The 17,059-nt window shown below is 39.3% G+C and overlaps 1 protein-coding gene across 3 annotated transcripts in view; it reads left to right on the top strand.

The window, feature by feature from the left end:
- LOC109042317 (uncharacterized) overlaps positions 1-17,059 on the top strand; it is a 117,886-nt gene that overhangs the window by 95,773 nt on the left and 5,054 nt on the right. For 2 of the 3 annotated variants that reach the window (XM_019058989.2, XM_019058993.2), the window contains exons 5-7: positions 5,350-5,495; positions 6,282-6,406; positions 8,167-8,379. In XM_019058989.2, coding sequence (XP_018914534.2) covers positions 5,350-5,495; positions 6,282-6,406; positions 8,167-8,379 — 484 coding nt within the window. The remainder of the gene's footprint in view (positions 1-5,349; positions 5,496-6,281; positions 6,407-8,166; positions 8,380-17,059) is intronic. The other variant, XM_072304841.1, reaches the window with a different exon arrangement.

Below are 17,059 nucleotides of genomic sequence, written 5' to 3' on the forward strand. Positions count from 1 at the left end.
TATCAAGAAAATGGAATCAAAAGCTCTCAATCGTTCAAGTAGTTCAATCCTGGTAGTTAATCTCTGATTTTTGACGAAAATTAAAGAGTTCCGTCTCTCTCCGCTATCGGGGCAGCTTAGTTAAATCGATATATTGAAGGTGAAACTGCAAAACTGCGTATCTCGGTCGCTGTGTTTCGAAATCTCCAATCCTTCTTTTTTTTAAAGGTGACCGAACCAACATCGTGGATAGAAGTTTTCACAGAATATTGTTTATGACACTGACATTTTCAAAGATTGGCGTTCAGTAGTTTTTCATGCAGAAAATAACGTATGCCAGGGAGTCTGCAACGCCAGAAAACAACGCATTTCAGCAGTTCCACCGCCGATATACGGCGAACTTGCTAATACGGTGTCCAAGACGCCTAAAATTCCTGGATGCAACTATTCGTGCACTTTGGATGTCCGCGTTGCATATACTACAACTCGAAGGCGCTCTGGCTATCCTCGCGCTCCACCGCACAGTGGACCGAGTCAATGAGAGAGGTCGGATAAGCAATTTTTGACAAAAGCTGCGGATTTTGATGTACATTTCGTCACATTTTAAAGTTCAAGGGGTGCTGCTCGAAGAAAATTTTACGAGGAAACCAATGGAGCCGCTTTTACAACCTCATGGTTTCATATAAACGGGGTTATAAGCGTCTAAAGTTTTCAAATTTTGTCCGATCTCTCCTTTTGACTCGATCCATTGTGAGCTGGCGGTACGGTTCCCTCGTTTAGCCGACTTCACACGCTGCAAATGGAGTCATTTAAAATGGGTCATCCGTGTCGCCGTTGAATGTTGACCCTCGAAACCAATTTTCAGCTATTGTTCACCATATACAAAAAATTTTACGATTTTGTGCGAATTTACAACTTTTTACAATATTAGGAGTAACTTTAAAACTCAGGCCGTCATTTTACAGGGTTGGCCCAGATTTTGGAAAATTAAACTCCCTGACATTTCCCTGATTTCTGTGGCACATTTTAGTGAGATTCTCTAACAATTGAACAAATGCCAGATTTTTAAAAAGACATACATGTAGTTAGACATAGTTTACAGGCAAAATGTGTTGTTCGAAACGTCAAACCCACTCAAGCAAGCAAATGGAGGTGATTTGACGATTCGCCTCCGGCATTTCCGTCATTTTCCCTGACATGTTTTCAAGATTTTCCCTGACTTTTTAAAATTCCCTAAAATTCCCCGATTTTCCCGCTATTCCCTGACTGTAGTAACCCTGATTTATGAACATAAGTGAAACGATGGCTGATTAGCCCCAATCTCATCAATTGTTGAAAATTGCGTGTTGTGGCCGACTATTCAGGGCACCACTCAACGATGCATCGGTGACCTCCGTTTTCAGCTCCCATTTTCAGCGTGTGAAGTGAGCATTTTCCCATTGATTGAATTTTATTTAGAGGCTCGGTACTACTACTTTGGTGCCCGAACCTCCGAGCTGGCATTCTGTGTGACTTCGGAACTTCCGATTCGGTGGCTAACGAATCGCAACGTTGGAGCGTGATTTTGGTATCACCTAGCGAGGTGGCTCTAAAAATGGTTCGACCTATCGAAAACAAACGGATCTGATTGGTCAAATCTTGTAACAACGGTGTCCACTGGTGTTGGTGATTGATGAGACGAACCGAGACGGAACTTCCCAAATGTGCTGGTTACACGCTCAAATGCCCATCAATTTCCGATCAAATGGTGACTGCGGTGAGCACCATCTACCATCAAATTTCTGCGGCCTGCAAAAATTTGATGGTATGAAATTTGATCCTTCATCTGATTTCCACACAACCGTGCTTATTTCATGCTTATTTCAATCAACACGCTGTTTTAATTAATTTTACTGATCAATCTAGATAACTCTCCTCCGCCATCTTGGTCATCACTTTGATCGGAATTTGACGGAAATTTGAGCGTGTAACCAGGCCAAAAGAGGCTCTGAACTTTAAATAAAATTCGCTTATTTTTTGCACACACCGTTCTCTTCGTTTCCACGACGGTGCAAGGATACAAACAGGGATTCGAGTCGAATATTGGTGCTCTCGAGTGACGGAAGGAAGGGCGGGTGAGTTGTGACCTTGCCGCGAAGGGACACCGGGTAGGGGGGCGGGGGGTGGTGGGGTAGTGCTTCTCAATTTAAATGCTCGTCAAATATTTGCTAAGCTTACAGCTGTTTGTCTTGGTTTCCCCGCTCTGTTTCCCTCGTCGTTTCGCGCCTTCAATCTCGTTAGCATTTGAGTATACGCTAAGCCTTCAAATCTTTGAATTCTAATTTCGTTGTCCCAACTTACGAGCGGTGAAATCAAAAACCTGATTTGCAAGATGTAGATAATGAAATCTGAATGAAGAGCGTTTGTCGTAAAAAAGGCCTATTCGCGCCCTTTTTTGGCGGAACTCGGGGAGCCCTTTAAAAATTGTTTTATGACGTCATCCACCAGGGTAGTGACACCCCTGGTTTCTTCCACCTTGCTTTTATCCGAGTTTTAAGTGGAGCATCCACATAGACAAGAGACCCTCCACTGGTATCTTGGCCATGGTGGAAGCTTTTACTTTTGGGACTTCAGCATGCTACTGTTGACTTGTTTACATTGTTGATGTTTAACAACGTGTGGGCAGTTTCGTTTCGCAAACAAGCCGAAAATGGCCGAAGTTTGGGAAACTTGTTTGGCTCACGACGTCACCCGAAGCTCATCATCCGCCATGTGGGTAGGTCAACAGCCGAAATTAGGGTGATGACTGTTGCTCCCTTAAAATTGTCCATAGGGAATTGTTGAATCCCCGAAAGTAAAAGCTTCCACCTGTCACCAAAAGGCCAGTGGAGGGTCTCTTGTCTATGAGCATCCAGTGCAAATGTGCGTCACATTGACTGATGAAAGCAAGGTGGAAGAAACCAAGGGTGTCACTACCACGGTGGATGACGGCAAAAACCCGACTTTTCAAAGGCGATATCTCGATTAATGTTGAACGTAAAAAGTTGGGCAGATTTTATTATTAGCATTTTATATATTGGGATTTTATATTATATATTGGGCAGATTTAGTTGATCTACAAGAATCAAGCAGCAAAACACGATTCTATGACCAACGCAACTGACACATTAGTTCATCTAACGGGAGGGTTCGAAGAACCAGCGGAAAAAGTTCGCCGAAGGCCCACAAACCACTCACGCGTGGACGAAGTCTCACGATGAGACAATGCCCCACTGAAAGTTTTAGCTTGAGTTCAAAGCTCGTTTCGCCAATACAACGTTGCAAAGTTAAATTTTTATCATTAAGAAATGTCGATATTTTGAAGTTCCTCAGTTGTAAAAACAACTTCAATCGATCCCTTTTTATTTTCTAAAGCAAAGGAACGTCAACTAATAGAACCGAGCTTTCGAAAACAAAACGTGATCACCAAAATTGTTGTTTTGAAACGAGGAATTTATAACGTCAGCATTTTTCAGTTATAAACATGTGAACTTTGCAACACTGTATCGCCAAAACGAGCTTTGAACTCAAGCTAAAACTGTCAGTGGATGATTTTTTTTATTTTAAGGTTTGTTTAGGCTACATTTGATTAAAATCCCTGAGTTTCCCCAAAAAAGGATACTTCATCGTTTCCCGAACGAAGGAACGCAACTTCATTCCAAAGTTGCATAATGGACTGGAAAAATTGTATTTTTACAAGACTGTGCGTTCGCAGATTTAGTCAAAATTATGTCTGATGATTGAAGATCAGACAAAATTCGGTGCATTTTTAGTTACAGTCAAGGATTCTCCTGGTAAAAATGCATCTTGGAAGGGGGAATTTAGTGACATTTCCCGAAAGTCGAAACTAAATTATGTTCGAAATCTTACGGAAAAATTCTCGATTGCAAATCTTCCGGAAAAATTCTCGACTTGCAAATCTTCCGGTTGAATATTCGGGAAGGAAGAAATCTCCTAATTCCGGATAATAATCCGGAAAATGGGAGACCTGCTCATTAGAGTTCTCAAATGCTGGGCTAGTTTTAAAGCAGAAAGTGTATTGAAACGCACACTTTTACCGATTTGATTCATCTTCGTCAGCCTAGAACGTTTAAAATAGGGAACTTTCATTTTCGGTGACCTTCGCTCCGTATGAGCAGGAGTTTCATTTGTGGCAATCGTTTTAGTTGATGTATCCATTTTCAGCCAGAGGTAACTAAAACTTGGAAATTGAGCAAGACTCACTGACTGAAGGTTAAAAGCGCAATACATTAATAAAAGAACGCCTTTGTAGGGAGTTCTAATTTACCTCAAGAAACTACCTGACTCCTTGAATATGAAATTGCATACCCAGCGAAATGAAGGAGCCTCGAGTTAGTTTGTGGGCTGGTAGTCTAACAAAGGGTACGGAAATTCGAGTCAAATTCAATTTCGCGCAACTGTTTTAAACTTCATGGATCACATTTCATCCAACGCACTTACCGGAGCTGAGCTAACTCCTTTCTCTCCTTCTAAATCTTATCTAAATTGTAAAGAGAGGAGAACATTCCTAACTTTTCCGTTGAATTTAGCCTTACTTTTAGGCGAATAATAAGAAAAATCTCGCCTTCGACATGTAGCGAAAGTTTTCGACAATCTCACTGAGGATGCTTTGCTGCCAGTCCATGTGTGAAATTTGCTTTGACTTTTAATGAGTATTGGGGAAACAAACTTGCAGTAACAATTTTCTTCAGGTGCCATTTCAGCTTCACAGAGGCGCAGAGAGTATTGACAGCAAATGCGGGAACTTTTGAGTTTATTTTGTTCTTACCTTTCACAATATACGCATGGTTGCAAAAAAGAATAGCTTTTGAAATGGTAGACCACGTAATCTCACTTTAGTCCCCGTATTTTTGGCTGTTCGTGCACATACTGCCCTCCAAAATTGACGAGAAATTGCGATGAATGCATAACAATTCTACTTTCTCTTATTTAAACTGAGGAAATGTACTTTCGAACTCCCTCAAACTCAACATCCCCCTCCTACAATTATTCTCCTCACCTCCTCCTCCCCCCCTGCTTTCCTTTTCCTCAGGTTATTTTGGCACTAGCAATTATTTTCCCGCATTTGCAATCGTTTCACTCCTGAGAAAAATGTTTCATGATTTTGAAAAATTTCATAGCCCTGTAAAATTTCAGCAACTTCCAAATCATTTCATTTCATCCTACCCTTGTCTCATTATGTGTGATCTAATTACGATCCAATTTATCAATCTTTCGGTCTTTTAAGATCAAATGATCGCGTAGGATGGACAGTTTTTGACATAATAAGTCGTATCACAATGTTGATTTTAATACTCGCATTTTTATTATTGATCTTTGATTTTTGTGCAGTTACAGGGTGGTCGTAGTGGTAGCTGCCAACTGCGAGTCCGTCCAGCTAACCGGGCTCATTCCCAACACACAGTACACTTTGTCGGTCGCGGCATTTCGGGCCAGCAAAAAGTATCGTAGCAGTCCTGTGGTTTTCAAAACCCTGGGTAAGCCCTCTCCAGCTTTTAAGTCCTTCTTTTTGCTAAGTACACAAAAAAAATATCATAATGCACAATCCCAATTCTCCGAGCTGATTTTGGCACCAGATATTAGAGTAGTTGCACAATGCAAAAGCCAAAGGTATAGTTAAGTCTGCTGTAAGTGTAGTCGGAGCAACCATACCTATTGCTGGTGCCCTTACGAGAAAAAATCGGATTTTTTTTAGTCAAGTGATTTTATAAGGGAGTGACTATTTTTTTAAAGGAGTTATCATTAAGATGGGTGCGCAGCAGTAGTTCCTTATTTAAGAATAAAGTCTTTTCAGACGATTGAAATATGAGCAAAATTAAGCGGAAAGGAACCAAAGTCATCAGACGAAAGAGGGAGACTCCATTTAAAAGTTGCAAAATGTCTACTCTCCAATCGTACTTTTTCAAAAAGTATCGCGCGTTTTTACTAATTTTCCCCGTGACTGCACGCAAAAATTAGCGAGATTTTGGAAAGTAACTGCATAGGCATATTCCTCAGAAAAATTGAATGAATTTACGTTCTATCTCAAGGGAACGACTGGTGACGAATCGTAAGATAGAGCAGGGGCTTGTAAATTCAAAATATTTGGCGAAGTAATCTCCCATATAACGAACATGATTAATTTCATTTCAATGATTTGCACGGGTTTCTGGATTGCCATTGTTTGGCTGTTAAAACTGATTTAATAGAAAATCACTGGTCACTCCAAAAAAGTTTTGATTTAGGATTTGTGCATGTTATCAATTTTAATTTTATTGTTACAGAGCTACAATCGAGGAATCATTCAGGAGGCCCTTTTACAAGTGGAGGGCCTCCTGTCGTCTTCATAGGCCCTGGGAGGTCACAAAATTTCACAGGTCCACCTTTTCCCCCGACCTCATTTCCACAGGTATCTAATGTTATTCATCATATTCCATTTTTATGTTCAAGTTTTTTTTTATTAAAAAAAAAAAAAAAAAAAAAAAAATTAGAGATTTTATTGGCATTATTTAGTGATGCAGAGGTAAATACTAAGAAACGTATAAAGATTATTGTTTACTTTTATTTTATGTTTTTTTGCAGCTGAATTAAAACTGAGCTGGTAACAGCTCGAAACGTCCTGCCGTTTAGTGTTTTTAATGTTTTAGCCTTGTTCACCCATGTCTTAATTCTCTCCTTCTTTACCTAAAATATTGGTTAATTCCGTTCAAATTAAAGTAAGGACTTTGCCAATGAAGCTCCATAGAAATACCTTACGTTGGCGAAAATGCTCCTTGAGTCAGAATGAGAAACAGACATAGTGATATATAGAGAGCATGCTACTTGCGTGCATTTCTAATAGGATTTATTCCGTAGGAGACATTGCTCATTTCCTGCAGCTCTTTGCCTTTTTATAGGCGCCAACATCGAACCCATAGACTCATATTTTCCAATGGCGCGGCGAGTATCAAATATTGGATTCATTAATTAGACTTACTATTGCAGTACGAATTCATTATTTTTGACTAATTGATAAAGGCACTTTTGTGAGAGAAAAAATAAATGTTACGTGTTGTTTCTAGAATGAGTTAGAAATCGATGGACAAGGTGCAAAACGACGTGACACCATCGCAGAGATTCAAAATTTCTGCTTCAGTTTTATTTTTACAAAGAAAATCAAGCCAATTTGAAAAAAATATTCTGCTAACGGAGCATAGAAATCAAGGAATTTTTCAAAAAATTACGTCGACTAATTTTTCTATGTAAAAATAAAGTGTGACAGGAAATTTGCAAAGTGGCAAATTTTTTCGACGTCGTTCTGGACAAACATTTCTCACTTTCCCAAAAAATGTCCTCGCGGATCGCATGACCGGGCAGATTTTGCGACCCTGCACCGGCAGGCGCAGTATAGGCAATTCGCACATCAGAACGTGTGCGTAACGGTGTAGCGCTTGCAGTATTTCTGGGATGTCGAAGGCGCTGTGAGAGATGAGCGCCTGTTCTGCCGTGATAACGAAGAGAGCCGTAAGTGCAAAAATGTAGTTTTGAGAAAACGGGCTCAGAAGCTTCTGACAAGAACATTTTATTGAAAGAGGCCTCCGTTGTTTGTCAAATTGCCACTAATCGTCCGGAAGACTCCTAGAAATCGTATGGATGATTAAAAATTGACTGATTTTATTTCCATTATTTATAAAGGGTATTTTTCATTTTCATGCTAGGTTATTGTTAGGCAAGACAGCCGTAAGTGCTATCTACTGCATGCTTTCGTGGTTGCGTTTTGGACGCACAACAAACACATTTTCATGTTAGAAATTGGCAGAAGAAGGCGGCACTTGACTGGAAAGCACTGTTTTCATTGGCTCTCATGCATCTACGGCTGTCTTGAAAAAAACTGTGTCATTTTTTGTGCACTTACGGCTTTTACATACGTCTCGTTTTCATTAAATTAAGATGAATTTTGCTGTTTTAGCTGTCTCAGTAATTTCATCTAAAAGAGTTTAGACGATTTTTGAAGAAAACTCGATTTCGAAAATTTTGCACGTACGGCTCTCTTCGCTATCACGGCAGTGTTATTGCCCGCGCTAGTTTACCTGATCCCGATAAGTTTCGTGCATTTATTTTTGGAAATTTGAAGCAAGGTTGCAGTTTCGTCGATGACTAAATTATTTTGTTGCTGATTTGAAAAAATAGGTGCGTGGAATTGAGGTCGGGATCGTCCTGATGGTGCTATTAGTATGGGTCGGTGCGATCATCCTGTTTTTTAACCGATGGGGCAAAATCCGGATGTTACTGCCCTACCAACCGGACTACAAAGATACTCAGCTCAAAGTCCCCGGGACGGGGGCTTGCGCCAGCTCCAGCACTTGCCAAAATCAAGTAACTTCCGGTTTCTGCTGCTCACAGGTATTATCGATCACTACTTACCTTATTTTCTGCAGTTATAAAATATTTATTAAGCATTCCAGAGAATAAACCGATCAAAATCAGTGAACATTTTAATACAATGTCTGAAAGGTAGTAGCGCTGAATATATTGGTATTTGGAGTGTAGCCGAGTGCTAGAAATAATGTAAAATTGTCTTTAAAAAACTTACATTTTATTAACAAACTCTGAACGAAGCTGGAATCTGACTGAAATCTGTTACCTTGTTTGAAATTAAATTATGGCCTTTGTGATATTGATTTCGTGACCCTGACGATGAAGCGTTTACTTAGAAAAGCTTCGGTCAAAGTTTGTTAATAAAATGCAAGTTTTTTAAAGAAAATTTTACATTATTTCTAGCACTCTGCTACACTACAAATACCAATAAACCGATAGACGATCGATAAATTGAAAATTTATTTTAGAGTCTATGACATTCCTCGCGAATTTATAAGCAAAACATTGCGCTCGACGGGATGATGGAGCTTTTTAGCCAACGTGCGTAAAAAGTTCAGCTTAAAGCTGATATCTCAATACAGAGGAAAAAGCTCACACATAAGCACAATTTTCCCTCAAAGAGATATGCTGTTTGGAGCAATTCTAGTTACGTCCATTCGGGATAAGGCAACTGCAGACGCGTTTCGGCCTTGTTGGGCCAATCCTCAGTGCAGTGCAGCCTCCTGAATTTTCTGCTACCAAGCTCGAAAGGTCATGAAAAGGTCGAGGTCTGTAATGAGATATTAGCTTTAAGCTGAACTTTTTACGCACTTTGGCTAAAAAACCCCAACATCCCGTCTTACGACCCATGCGTTTACCGCAATCAGTTTGTGTAACACATTACGCCGTACGTCAGGTAAAATTTACCAGAGAAAAATGTTGATTTAACTGTAGAAATATGTCCCGAGTGAATATCACAAAACAAAAGGCATAACGCAGAGGGAATTCTTGAAGGAAGGCAACTCTGAGTTTTCTATTTAAATGTATGTAAAGCAGTCGACTCTAAATGAGATAGTCTGTCTCAGCTGCAATCGATGTATTTCATGTCTTTAAGTGGAGTATTAAAAGTGTTAACAACTTTCTGGAATCGCCTCTGGTAAAACGATTTGAAAACTTCACGCGAGGTGTACTTTCAGAGTTATGTCAAAGAGCTTCTCGGTCATATTTTGTGTTCAACACTCTGACGCACAGCAGCGTGATGTGATGTCCGGAAATTCTAAAGATATGTTCTAAAATCCAGGAAGTATCAATTGACCGTTCGACAATAGAATCGTTCTCCGGAGTGCTGAAAGAACCACCTTGAGACAATTTTTCGATTCGAAATCACTAATCAAGTAACCGTTATCTTTTTAAAACATTTGGTTTTCAATCATTCGAAATTCCTTATTGTCTTATTACAAAATGTAACAGAGTCAGGCAAAATAGTTCAAGTTTAAGGCAAAATAGTTCAATTCTCTGTTCTTCTAGTATACCGTGCCAGGTGAAATTGCCATACTTTGCGCCACCTGCACTACAAGTTTAGCTTCTTGAACGGGTAACATTGGTAGATGGGCGTACATATCAAATAACGTAAAGATCAATATGAGTTCATTCATCGCGGTATACTCGAAGCAAAGCGCACATTAATCTCCGAGCACACATCGTCGCAAAATATTACCTCAGCGAAAAGAAAAGTTGTTTCCGGCGAAAAATGGCATAAAAACATTAATCAATCAGTAGCACTTGCCTTTGGAACAGACCTAAGCACTGATGTCAGTGCTGCCGGGCGCTGATCTGCTACCTCAGTGTTAGGTCTGTTCCAAAGGCAAGTGCCTCTGATGTAAGTGGCACTGACCTAAGTGTCTCAGACGTAAGCGGAGTGGAAACTCCCAGAAATACTGTACAGGCAAAAATTTCGTTAATTACCGATCTGCCAGGTACGTTAAGTCACTATTTGACGATCAGGGAGGGCTGCTGTGAGTTTTCAATCCCAAGCAAGTATCACAATCTTCAGGGGACATCGCTCGTTCCCATGCGGTCTCCAATCTAAGTACTAACTACGCCCGACGTAACTTAACTTCGGTGATCGTCCTAGCGATTGAACCACTACACTACCTGCGCGTGTACGTGTTAGGGGCGTAATTTTACCATTTCAGGGCCCCCATTGGGGTAATTTTGCCAGCAAATGATGATTTTGTCTTTGAATGTGAATCCGATACTTAATTTTTCTATTATTCTTTTTTAATCAATCAACATGTAAATGAAGTTTTGTAAGTTACGTTTCTTTGAAAAAAAAATGGATCGCACTAAAATTCAAAATTAAAGCTAATGATGCAAAAAAAATAATGAAAGTTGAAATTATACAAAAAATATAAATTAGCAGATACAAAAATTGAAAGTAAAGGAGTAAAAAAGTTAGAAAAGAATTGAAAATAAAGTAGGAAAATTTTAAAAAAAATTGAGACTGAAACATTTTAAAAACAGTTAAAACTGAAAAAAATTAAAACCAAATTTAAAACTATTTTTTTTTATAAAAAAATAATAATGCTTAAATAAATATATCTAAATACATATTTTAGCGGTGATAATATTTTTATCGATCTCATTTTTTGTTGTGTTTTAATTATTTAAGTGCCATCTTAAACGAAGAGGGTAAAACAAATTATTCAAGAGTGTGGCTACTTAAACTAGTTTTCCTTCCCTCTTAGAAAATCCCACCTTCTACAAAATATGCCTCTCTGAAAGATAAAGTTTGTGGTCCCCGTGTCCCGAGGAAATATTCCCCCACGAAAATGAAATAGGGTGGGGGAAGGGGGAGCCATCTCTACTTTTTGGGAGTGAGTGCGGTTCGATTAAGATTGATGTCAGAGACTTACCCTCTGAACCAAGTCCTGACCTCAGTCCCGCTTACCTCAGAGACATCTCTGCACTTAGGTAAGTCTTTCTCCCGACGTCAGTGCCTCTTACCTCAGTGCTGACTTCTTGGGTAAGTGCTTTAACACTTACGTCAGAGAAAACTGAACTGACCTCAGAGCAAATTGCACTGACCTCAGTGGAAAATTCACTGACCTAACACTGCCATTTTTCCAGGTGCAGATATCTAAAATTTTCGTTCGACTTCCGATATGCGTGAGAAATTCGCACGTCCTTAAATACAAGTGCTACCAAAAAGAATATAATACTCTAAAACGTTAACAAAGGGAAACACATGTTTCATACAGATGAGTCACACGCAGGCGCAGTATAGGCAATTCGCACATCGGAACGTATCTGCGCAACGGTGTAGCACTGGCAGTATTTCCAGGATGTCGAAGGGTAATGTAGCTCGCGTCCATGATATTGGACTCCATGCTCAGCTATATAATGTTCGGTTGCTCATCACGTCCAAGATCTTGGACTCCATGCTCACTTTAATTAGGGATAATTTTTTCGAAAAATCGAAGTGAGCATAGCGTCCAAAAGTGTGGGATGCAGGTATTCTCTGACAATACACGAGCATGGGGTCCAAAAATTTATAAGACAATTTTTGTGAAATAAAGACGAAAAAATGTGTTCTCGAAAAAAATTGTACGTTGCTTAGGTTAGGTTAGGTTAGGTTAGGTAAGGTTAGGTTAGGTCAGGTTAGGTTAGGTTAGGTTAGGTTAGGTTAGGTTAGAGTAGTTCAAGTTAGATTAGATAAGCGAATATACGATTTTCTATCATGATGAACTTTAAAACTAAGGGAGGTCTACTTGCTTTTGGACTCCATGCTCAAGCAAAGAAGTGAGAAGTTTAGCGATGAGCATGGAGTCCAAGATCTTGGACGAGATGAGCAAGCAAGTATATCAAGGGTGAGCATGGAGTCCAATATCTTGGACGCGATGCTACATAATCGTCGAAGGCGCTGTATGATGCGCGCCTGTTATTGCCTGTGTCAGACAACGATGATTATGCGACTTGCAGACTTTCTATTGTAGTTTTTTTAAAAGAGAAAACTACTCAATGTCAGTCATTTGAACCTTCCGTGGTTTTTCTCGTTTGTGTGAGGCAAATCCTGGAAAAACTTCGAGTAATAATGTTGCTTTGTTCTACTTTAAAAGTATGAAACAGATGTGGAGACTTTTAAACACCGCAAACGAGATAAGTGGTTTGGGAGTTTTACGTACCGTTAATATCTGGCACGCTAGTATGCTGAGTTTTCAAATGGAATAATCCCCGGAACTTTATTGAAGGTCAGAGCAGAGTAGTAAAATCGACAGTTTCATTTTTAAGCCGTTTTCCGTACGGGGTAACTCCTCTTTTCACTTTAGCGGGCTGATTATTAAAATTGATAGACAAAACCATAGATAAAGACGACGTAATGAGTATAAAGCAATCCTATCATTTGAAAAAGGTGGATTTTATGAACTAAGGGGTTAAATGATGGACTATAACTATAGGATTTCTCGTGGGTTGCGGTTGCCGTTAGCAAGTCTATTACCTACCTCCATTGTCCATTGTAACCACTTGCTTCTACCAATAGGGTCCCTTCATATCCCTTTTGTCTTCATTGTCTTTAGCTTTGTCTATCGATTGGATTGCATTTTGCAAACAGGAACCATAAGCACTGCCATGTTGCTAAGATTGTGCGACTTCACGCTTTGCAATAAAATTACTGCAATCATTCAAAAATATGAAATTTACATGGTAATTTTTGTCTTAAATTTACAGTTTTTTGCGTGTGAAATAGAAACTATTTATAGATGACCAGGTTTTTCTTCCAAGACAAGAGAAGTCGCACAATCATAGCAACATTGCAATGCTCCTGGTTTCTTTTTGCAAAATGCAGTCCAATTTCATCGATCAGCCCGCAGCAAAATTTTGCGACGTACTCTTGAACAATGATGGGGGTAGTGACATGATGTTGTAACCAAATGGCTGTTTTTTGGTGGACTTTTAAGAGGTGCATGAAAGATGGATGCTGCATCTTGGACTTATGTTTTAAGCACAGTCCACCGTCGCCAGAGGCCCATCCGAGGGACTGCAGCTGCCGTTTCGCTCTCTTGCACAGGGCCACCGCCGACGCATGAGCCAACCTGTAAGGAAATCCGTCGAATATGCACAACTGTCGAGTAGTTTGCCGTCGAATACTTTAGCAGTACGCACCGCCAAAGTAAAACATTTTAGCACCGATTTTCACGCTATTAGCCGACAGATCAGTAGAATTGGCACCTGTAACGCAACCGTGTTCAAGTTTTCTCGTCGAAACACTGCGTGGAAGATTTTCGGCACACGTATGTCGTTTTTGTGTTTCCTGATGCATCAAGTGTGACAATAACAACGTTTTCTGCAAAACTCGCGAAGAATCACAGGTCTTTTTGACCATAGGTTATATGGATTACATTTTGCAATAAGGAACCACTATTACTGGATCATTTTAGAAACAAAATATGAGCCATTGATTTCCCTATGAAAATACGTGCTTTTATGGAAGAGCCAGAGATAGTGGTTCCTTATTGCAAAATGTAATCCATATATGCTGCCGTGCTAAGGAAAAACGCTTTAAAAACATTCAAGAGTTGTCAAACTTCTCTTGATAAAACATGTATTTTTGACAACATTCATGCATATTTTTCCTTGAAATTTTCAGATATTTTAGATTAAATTGCCTACAAAATTGCCTGAAAATTTTCGGAGATAATATTCACAATTTTCCTAGTGAATTTGGTTGTTATCGAAGGAAACTTGGCAACGTCTGAAGGCTCATACGGCGTTCTTCCTCAGCACAGCAGTATGAGTAAATCGATTCACTTCTTGTGTATCCGTTTCTCGTGAGAAGGATTAAAACTTTCTAAGGACATGAAAAGATCCGTAGATAACATTTTGCCAACAAGTATTTCCGAAACATTTAAAATGTATTCACTTCATTGAGTGTCATTATGAAGCTTACTCTTAGCTTCGTCCACTGCCAAATACGTAAACAATACGTTACCTTCGATGCCATTTTTTTATCCCTATAAATGTTTTATTTTGATTTGTTCAATTGTTTTTCCTCTAATTCAATTTTTTGTTTTAATTTTTCAATTTTTTGTTTTTATTTCCATTTCTCAATTTTTCATTTAGATTTTTTTTTTTTTTTTTTTTTTTTTTTTTTTTTTTTTTTTTTTTTTTTTTGGAGTAAAACTTGTAGTAAGTCCTTGTGATAATAAGCATATTTTTGGCTGAAGTATTTACACTGGAGTCAGTGGAAGTATTCTAGAGCATTTCACCTCATCGCCTATTCATTGATGATAGAATGGACCAGATCACACCGAAATTTTAGTGACTCCTGAAGTAATGACTAAAATCGACAGGAGAACTAGTAGGCTCATTGATATACTTCATGTAATGGTCTCAAGCATCTAATCGTGCAAAACCTCCCTCTAATATTGAGATATCTGCGGTAACCGAATCCTTGCGGTTACGGTAGAGGGTTGGGACGAATCCTTGCCGCTACGGTAGAGAGTTGTACCAAATGTTTGCTGTTTATTTTTATTAACAACTTCATTAAAGGCTATAGGAACCTCGAAAGTTTGGTCTGAAAGTCAGTGCTTTCTCACGATACATAACTATAGAAAGGTATGGATATCAACGATGCTTAACGTAATGTAAAGTAGGTGTGCAGAGTTTTGTGTCACAGATTGTTTAGCACCGAATTGGAAAAAGTAGCAATTCAAATTAGGCATTCACTGTCTCCTCAATACACAAGTAGATCAAATTAGTTTGATTTGAAAAGGCACAACTTGATGTTTAATGTGTTGTGTCTCAATTATTTGTAGTTTCTAGTGTGCGCAAATTTCTAGTAGGAATCATTATTGCTCTGGAGAGAGATTTAAGTGAGAATTTTTCCGTTGTCGAAAATTTTTGGCTAAAATCTACTTGTCCGGGAAGTTGAACAGAAAAATATACACTTATGCACAAAAACACAGTAATCACTCAAACTTTGAGGAGCAATTAGGAACTTTGCCGGAAAAGCTCCCGATATTACCCAGGAACTTATAAATGCCCCATGCAAATAGTCAAATCAGTCATTTTGCCAAATGCCTAAGCAGATAGTCAAATGTTGAAAGTTCACAAGGTTTTCTATGTTTGTACAAAGAGCTCTCAAATTTTCAATGTTTTGAAAGTAATAAGTAGTTCAACTACGAACTATCTTTGTAAATTCCATTTCAAAAAGCCCCTCATATAGTTTCAACCGTCAAAATTGCAAAAACTCTGCACTTTATAAAAATGTGGTATCTTTTGAAATGAATAAAGTATTGACTTTTGTCTTTGAAATATATGGTATCAGTCTCTAAGTACTTAACATATAGCTCATAATCAAGTGATAATGCCCAGTATATGACTACTACTTCTAACTTAATCGTTTAATATACGACGCAAGGATCAACTGCACACCGTTGAGCAGCCAAGATGCACGTCCTTGAGAATTTGAGAGTTAAATTGAATCATCCCGATTTCAGAGGACCTCACACGCGGCACAGCTTCCTTATGAACGGGATTTCGGATTAAGTTTATCAGTGCTTCATTAATTTGATTGCGTTTACGGAGGAGGAAAGTTGATCTATCCATGGAATACTCACCTACTTTGACGTGTAATATCCTTTTTTGCTCCATCGTTCAAATAAACTGTTCTGCTGATTGGATTCCACTTGTATTGGTACGGAGCATCATTCGCCTTCATTCCCAGTTAGCAAAATTAGCGCTCGTGCGTTAAAATAGTTGCCTAATTTGTTAAATTGAAGGAAAACGCGTTCTGTTGTCGCTTTGAGACGACGCAAAGTGCACTGAAAAAAACGTTTCCTAAATTCAAGGCGACGCCGTGTTGACCTAAGAAAATTGGATACTAGAAAAAAGTGGACAAGAAACGAAGTCTTGAATGAAGAAAACGGTATTGCCTTGGTCGACGAAAACGCGATTTCTTGAACCAAAACTCCTGTTACATTGAAGCACGAAAACGTTTCCTTCAAATTAGGAAACACCGCCGCGCGAAGAGTTTCCTAAAAGTAAGTAAGTGTTGTGTTGTTTTCAGGAAACGTTTCCTCGAAAAAAAAAAAGGTAACAGTACCTGCAAGCGTTTCCTTAAAATTAGGAAACGGCCGGTCCCGCCGCGTCGCTGCCTTGGGAAACGGCTCCCCGCCTAGTGTCCCTATCCATACCCGTTGAAGCGCATACCCTCTATCGTTGGTACTGCCGGGGATGATTTCCTTCACGTAGTTGACGCGCTTCGCGCTCCCTCTGGTATCCTGATGAAGAACTCCGTTTCGCCCTGGCTGAGATTTGATCCTGTAACCTTCGACATTGTCCCGGGAAGAGTGAAATTCCGACACCGTAGTCCACTCGGCCATCCTACCCTCGCGAGCGATGAGGAGTTATTTTCCTATGTTAAACCTATTCGCATCTATCTCTTTGGCTACACAGATGCCCACCTGCTACCGTTCAATAGCACTTGGGTTTATCTAGCAAATACTACCTCAATTATCATTTAAATATATTAAATATCCACATATTTCCCTTTTCTTTCTGTTTATTAGCCGGTTCTCAGATATTATTTAAAGACCGTGGGCCATCGCCGCCATAACTTAACCAACGTATTCCCCTTTCTTTTTCATTCGGAAATAGTATGATCATGGAGTAAATTATTTTTTTATTTAAGTCTGGTTAAAGGACAGATTTTCATACGTGCCTC

Source organism: Bemisia tabaci, chromosome 10 (assembly GCF_918797505.1).
Source record: "Bemisia tabaci chromosome 10, PGI_BMITA_v3".
Taxonomy (NCBI): domain Eukaryota; kingdom Metazoa; phylum Arthropoda; class Insecta; order Hemiptera; family Aleyrodidae; genus Bemisia; species Bemisia tabaci.